Genomic DNA, 7,819 nt, shown 5'->3' on the forward strand with positions numbered 1-7,819 from the left:
TAAAATGAATTTAAGATCAATGGAACCCCTCCAAATGAATTCCCATTTAGTAGACAGCTTACTAGACATTTCCCTGTTAGCTAAGATTTCCCCCCAAAATCTCTATCTGCTTAGTTAGTAATAAATAGGATTATAGCTGCAATCATTTGGACAGTGAGTGGTGAGGTATTAGTGACTACATCTAAGCTGGATTTAAAGTGTACATACCAGTCATCCCCACTGGTTTAACACAGGAGTGTCTGTTGAAAGCAGAAGAGAGAGCACAGCTACTGTAGAGGATAGCAAGAATCCATGCCGTTGTATCAACATTTAGGCCATGGAAATAACGTTGAAGGGTTTTCCTCTGAAGGTCGTCAATATTCCATGGAGGAATAATAACCTTAGCAATCTGCATACAGACCCGCCTCTATCCGAACAAGGAGAGACTATCATTGGAGTCTACCTGATAGTGTTAGGTAGGTCTACTGTTAAATGTTGTTGTGTGTTATGCATTGTTAATAGTTAATACATTTATAAATCATAACTATTCTCAGGGAGGACCTCTCACATTAAAGGACTTTTGTCCTTTAATGTTCAGGGTATTAGAAAGAGAGAGTTATGTGTTATTGTCAAGAACAAAAACCACTGTTTTGTGTTTCCAAAGGCGAGTCCACCACTGACACAGTGGCCGACACAGTTTGGCTTGTGTAGGTGGCACTGATTGTCTGCTGGCCCATGCCGATTCATGCAGCCAATTTTTTTTAACACAGAGTTATAAAAAGATGAAAGATTCTCACCACTGTTATCTAACATGGAGTAAAAAATACTTAATGTTGAACATCCATAACTATGATTGCTGTTCGAGTCTTTATTTAAAATTTAGGTTACCGAGTAGTTAAGCAGCTAACACAATGACACAGATCAGAAACTATAAACAGCACGTTACTCTACTCTACTCTGTTCTTATCTTTTCTACATGCTATTCTTTACTTTATGTTACTGCACTCTACTACACTATGCACTACTTCATTTTACTGTGCTCTATTATGATGTTTTGTATTGCACTCTTCTATATTCTGCACTAGCTGACTCTATTCTGCTATGCTAACCACTCTATTACACTGTAATTTATTCCATACTCTATTATTACTTTACTTTGCTATACTATGCTATGCTATGCTATGCTATCGTATACTATATACTTTGCAACTCAGCTAATTATGTGGTTCATTTTGCTACACATTAACATACAATAATACTGCATTAAACTATACTATACTATACTATACTATACACTTCTGTACTGTACCTTACTGTACTATACAGCAATGTACTGTACTATAATATTCTATAACATACGCTTCCAACTTAGCTCAACTTAGCTATACTAAACTTAAATACTCTAGTACATTATACTGTACTCTACTATTCATTACCCCACTATTTTATACTATACACTTCTCTGCTCGACCATACTAGAATTTTAAATCACGCTGTACTCTCTCCTAAACTATGTTAAGGTTACCATACAACACTCTATTATATGTATGTGTGTTCCACTCAGCATGTACTAAATATGCTGTATGTTTGTCTCTCCCTAGGATGGCTGTCCTGGTTTGGAAACAGTTTAGTGATGTTTGTGCTGTACAGACAACGGGCAGCACTTCAGCCAACAGATTTCCTCACTTTAAATCTTGCCATCTCGGATGCTAGCATCTCAGTATTCGGCTACTCCAGAGGGATTCTAGAAATATTCAATATCTTCAAGGACAATGGATATCTGATCACCTGGATTTGGACTTGCCAGGTGAAAGCAACACAAACACAAATACTTGATTTAAAAGCACTACATTTAAAAGTGTAATTTGTGTTCGTATTAATACCATATCGGATCTAATTTCACAACAATCTTAACAATTATTCAAATCCCAGGAATGTTGGTTTTAAATGTCCTTCAGCCTATTAAGGTAATGCAAAGCTTGCAAAACAAAACATGTGTGTATGATCTGCTTTCTTGGCCAATCCCCAATTAATGGAGTACATTAAAAGAATCTGTGGAAGTCTATTGGTAAAATGTGAATGCGTGAGTGTGTGTATGTGTGTGAGTGCGTGTGTGTGTGTGTAGAGGGGATTATGCTAGTAGCCATGTGGGCTGGAGGTTAAATCTGTAATGAGATTACCTCTGTGGAGGCCTTTAAATGGGGAAAACTCTTCGAGCAGCGTGGCACCTGTCAACAACCAAACAGGAAACAAATACAGTCACAGCCTCAAGGTGGTGATATGTTGTAGAATTTAATTATGTGATTTACACTGTTAAATTATGACAAGTAATTTGTATTAAATTAAAAGATGAGTTGTTTTTTATAATGTAAGTTGCACCATTCACTCCTGGTAGCCTCCTTCCACAGCCTCTGCTTGAAATGAAATAGTTGTCATACTTTAGGTTGGAATTCATCCAGGGTATTTTTCTTGCTCAAGGCTAGCTGTGGTGGAAACCGTGATATCCGTGCTGCAGAGAGTGAACTCTCTGAGGAATCATACAAAAACAAGCTGGTGTAACAAGAACACTCTCAGTCTCAGAGGCATAAACCCCAAAATCTGAGTGAGAGAGATACTGTAAATAGAGGGCTGCTGCTGTTGGGCGTCAGTGCAACCACTGAGGTGATCTCATCTCTCAGACATCCAATCACAGGTTTTCAGGTGAAGGAGAAATATTGGGATAGCAGTACGGCGCTCTCTGTTTCACATTCCCCTGAGAGTGGTGAGCTGAGAAAGGGGAGGGGGTGTCAGGAATAAACAAGGGAAAAGTAAGAAGTGACAGAAATAGAGGAGGGAAGGAACAGGAAGGTGAAGGAGACAGGCATGTGAGAAGCATTAGCAGATTACTGCATGGAGCATGATGGGACATGAACACTTGCAAGCTGAGCCAGATCCCTGTGTTTTGCACCCTATGGGACAGGACATTTTTGAATAGGATGGAGCCATGTGGGACTCTTTGATGTTGAGAGGGGAAATTTGGAGAAAGGATTGTTCAAGCAGTGAACACCAACAAGTCATTACTTTACACATACTTGTCCTATGATCCAAAATGTCCAGATTCACAACATATTTTCTTGTCAGTCAAGACAGAGACTGAGATGAACAGGGAACATCAGGCCACCATCCTAATGCACCTGGTCATGAATTCTTTAAAAATACTAAATGTACAATAACCCAGTTTCAAGGTAAAATCCAGACAGGTCAGAGACTGACAGTCCAGTAATCTGCAGAATGTGAGGGTGAAAAAACGTGATGACGGACAGTAATAGGATTACAAGTAAGGACGATCAAGACCCTAATCAGTGAGAGACCTTAACTGATCCATGTCACCTGGAAATGGCACAGCAGGGAGATCGAGCCAGACTGAAACACAGTAGCATAATTCCCTTTAAGAAGAGCTGCGATTAAAAGATTAGGCTTATCATTTGTCTTTTCAAACAATGGGCTGAATATTATAATGCATAATTCTTTGCTTTATTGAGCAGTTTGAATAAGCTTGTTATCCATCTGCTTTTTACAGAAATAAGGATGAATTTCATAGATGTCTTACAATGAGGGTTTACATTTTAATTTTCCAGTGCTGATCCTACATGTAAAAAAAACAAAAAAACCCTGCAGAACATGTCAGGTAACAGGCAGGAAAAGATCAGTCTTTAACTGATAAAGTCCAGAGCAAAACAAAGTCAAAAGATAAAGGTCTGGGACAATTAGACAAGCACCCTGAGGCTCAAGTGATGCTTTGAAGATATATCATGATCAACCCCTTCTTTATGTTTCCTTCCAGGTAGACGGTTTCTTCACATTGCTCTTTGGCCTTGCGAGCATCAACACCTTGACCGTAATCAGTGTCACCAGATACATCAAGGGATGCCACCCAAACAAAGGTTAGATCTCATATTCAAATGAGAAAACATGAAGAAAGCTTCTTGACCAGCGTCCTAACATTCCTTTAGTTCTTATCTAACAGAAAGAGTGTTTTTCAGTTTTAATGAAACCTTATTTCCGTCAGCGGTGGAAACAGTTACCACTTGTCTCCCATAATTCCATTTACATTTTGCCAACATGTCATTAAGTTAATTTGAGGTGACATTTTCTATTTTCGGGTGTAATTGATGCTGAAGAATGTCTTAATTATGTCTGTGTTTGGAGTGTTCACAAAACACAAGACATAAAAAAACCTGTGTGTGTATTTTTTTTAACATCAGTGGTTAAGCTGTCGACATTGGTGGTACATGTCGGATAACATCCAGTGAATTATATATATTATGTGCCAGAATACAACTTGATCCAACAAGTGCAATGTGGTTTTAGGTGAAAATAAAATAAATTAAGTAAATCATGTAGGTATCTAGCTGCACATGCAACAATCACAGCTAATACAGCAGGTAACCCAGAGCAACAAAGTTATTGTATATGCTAACTGTGCTGCTCGACTTATGGTGTATTGACATAAGATGTGTGTGTTCTGCTTGGAAACAGAGCAGACTGATTGATTTTTTTCCCTCTGAATACAAAGCTATGTGTACTTTTACAACAGAGGTCCTTTCAGTCGCAGATGTTTGCAAAGGCTAATATGAGAAAAGATCTCATTGTTCAATAAATGTCACAATCTGACATTCATAACAAGGCAAGAATGCTGCATCTTTAAGTGCCTCTCACTTTTTCTGTCCTGTGTTTGCCAAATTCAGCACATTTAACCTTTCTAGACCACACACAAACAAACAGCTGTTGAACTATTTGGGGATTTCTGGGAGGCAGAGTTGCTTATTGTGTTGTGTTCATTGTATTGCATTTCTTTGTTTTGTGTTTTTGCAGGTTTCTGCATCAGTATGAACACCATCGCTATATCACTCATCTGCATTTGGACTGGAGCGATGTTTTGGTCTGTTGCTCCGCTGCTGGGCTGGGGCAGTTACACAGGTCTGTTCATGTACCCATCTCATATAAAGGAGGGAATATGAGATGTTTATTTTATGAGCCGTAATCTGATCCTCGTGTCTTATGGTTCATAGATCGAGGATATGGTACCTGTGAGGTGGACTGGTCGAAAGCCAATTACTCCACCATCCACAAGTCCTACATCATCTCCATCCTCATCTTCTGCTTTTTCATTCCTGTGATGATCATGCTCTTCTCCTACGTCTCCATCATCAACACAGTGAAAAGCACTAATGCCATGTCAGCTGATGGTTTCCTCACCACTCGCCAAAGGAAGGTGGAGAGAGATGTCACAAGGGTAGGTTAATAGCAAAGGGTTTGTTTAAAAGACTTGATTGAGACTCTTTAAAGTGCCCTCTCAGTAATAAACTTCCTCACACATTATTTCCAGTCCTGACAATTCTCCCCTCATGTTCCTCCCTAGATTTCCATTGTAATCTGCACTGCTTTCATCATGGCCTGGTCACCATATGCAGTGGTGTCTATGTGGTCAGCCTGGGGCTTCCATGTGCCAAGCACAACCAGCATCATCACCCGTCTTTTTGCCAAGTCTGCCAGCTTCTACAACCCACTCATCTACTTCGGTATGAGCTCCAAGTTTCGTAAGGACATCGCTGTGCTGCTGCCATGCACGGGAGAGCACAAGGAGGTCGTCCATCTGCAACATTTCAAAAACTTCAAGCTCAGGGCTGATGCCCCACCCCTACCTGCATCACCTCCTGTCCAGAAACTGGAGGCGAAATACACACTGAAACAGTCCAATGCTGACAGTGACTCAGGGGTCAATAGTCCTCCACAGACTCCTCCATCTGACCCACAGGAGGTCTTCCACATCGATGTGCCCTCGCACATTGAAACATCACAGTACTGGTGTGACAGGCTCTGAAGACTGTTCTCATTTTACCTGAACCAATACTTGAATTATGAGGGGAGATTGAGAGTATTTTTGTATTTTTTGGTCTTACCCGTGTTGATAAACTGTGTAAAATGTGTAACTGCTGTCAATAAATTATTTTATGAATCTCATATGGGGTTTGTTTTTTTGTCGTTGGGTTTTGTTTTTTTTGCAATCTCCCAGACTAAATTGGTAATGACAACATACAGTTTGGATCAATATTTTCTGGTTTTCTTGAATCTCCTTTTATTGTATGCATCTCATGAAATATGCAGTCAGAGATGCAGGATACCATCTGGAAACACTGAAGTGTCCTCAACTCAACTGAGGCGTGTGATGGCACAGTATTCTGCATTTTCCCAGGCTGCCCCCAGAGACACTCATGCCATCAGATCCTCTATATATCCCACATTCCCTGGCAGGAAGATGCTAGACAACATTCTCTTAAGCAGCATCTGCAATTTAGAGAGGAAGCTCTCATTAAAGGAACAAGGGAGACTCTATTTTTACAGAAAGATTTACGACAACTTGTTTTCTTCCGAGAGGCTTCCAAACTAATGGAACTGTTCAAAGAAACACTGAAACAGTAGCAACATCAATGTGCAATCATCTACTTGAGCCATGAAGGTTTAATCTTTCAAAAAAGCTCCTGAGGTGGTTTCTGTATTTCTGCAAAGACCATAATCACAGGCACAATGAGCTCTTTAACAGCAGCAGTTAAGACCTTTAGATCAAAATGGGAGGCAGCATCAGCAGAACTATCCAAAGTGCATAATAGCAGAACTGCATACACCAACAGGCTTTCCCTGTTAGTGCAACACCCTTCTTAGGGGTCTACATAGGACTGTGCATGTACTGTGTGTACTGTGTGTGTGGGTGTATTGGGCGTGCTGTGGGGGTGCACATGTAAAGTAAACCACAACAGCAGACTAAAGCCACAAACCCTAAAGTGATAGTAGATGTGACTCCAAGTGTCTCTGTTTCCCAAACAGGTGTTAATTGGTTTGTTTAGTGGAGGAGGAGTGATTGCTGTGGTGAGAGTTTACTCACTCCTCTTGGTTGTCTTATTTCGCAGTCAGAGGATGAGTAGCTTGCAGAAAAGTTGATAAGAATCATCAATAAATCGTTTCTCCACCCTCATTACAGAACTGAAACCATCTTTTTCTTGGGCATGCTTAAACTGTGAAAATATGTGTTTGAAAGAAACCGTCAAACAAACAAAAAGATGCCTGCACTGATAACGCTGCAGTGTGCCAGCTCTTCGCATCATCTCCTCATGCCCCCCGGGGTTATAGTTCCTCTTCTGCCTGGGTGAAGAGTTGAGAGCCTGAAGTGGGACGGGCAAAGGGGTGGAGGGGGCGAACTCTGGCCCCATCCCGTTCTCCACTTTTAATGAGCGCTCCGATCATGCAGGAGTAAAAGTCCAGGTGGAACAGTTCAGTGCTTGCAAACACGCCCGATGGTCCATACGTCCTCTCAATGAACGCGTAAGGATAAGGGAAAAGTGCGCAGGGAATTACGTATTTTAACTCCTTGAGGATTATTTAAATCTTCACAGGTAAGTTTTTATTTCATTGATCTGTGGATATAAATTAATTTTAAAAAGAGAGCTAACACGCACTCACACACACATGAAATGGAGATTTTGTGTTTGCTGTCGCGTGGCGTTAATCAATTATCCACTTTCTCCATGACGCGTAGCCAAGTTGTGCGCACTTCATTAACATTGCGTTAAAGATCAATTTGAATACTTGTGATAATCAGGTTTGAGGTGAATTTTATCAACAGTGCATGAGGTCTTGACTTGTTTTCACGTTTTATTGACTTTCTTCCTCTGCAATTTATGGGTCTGGTTTATTTTACTCAAATAAGTGCCCTGCTGCTTAAATTCAGTTTGTTTAACTTTCTGTTTGTTATTTCTTTTTCTTTTTTTCTCCCTTTTTTGAGTAAACGCCCCTCTCCTGTTTT

General features: G+C 40.3%; 1 protein-coding gene across 1 annotated transcript; it reads left to right on the forward strand.

Moving 5' to 3' along the window:
- The first annotated feature begins 316 nt into the window (after positions 1–316).
- On the forward strand, positions 317–5,842 carry LOC128373088 (opsin-5-like). Its single transcript, XM_053333321.1, has 6 exons — positions 317–455; positions 1,581–1,786; positions 3,803–3,902; positions 4,834–4,938; positions 5,031–5,254; positions 5,381–5,842. Exons 1-6 carry the CDS (start codon positions 317–319, stop codon positions 5,840–5,842), a joined length of 1,236 nt encoding a protein of 411 aa, XP_053189296.1.
- The last annotated feature ends 1,977 nt before the right edge of the window (positions 5,843–7,819 follow it).

This window comes from Scomber japonicus, chromosome 14, assembly GCF_027409825.1.
Source record: "Scomber japonicus isolate fScoJap1 chromosome 14, fScoJap1.pri, whole genome shotgun sequence".
Classification (NCBI taxonomy): Eukaryota; Metazoa; Chordata; class Actinopteri; order Scombriformes; family Scombridae; genus Scomber; species Scomber japonicus.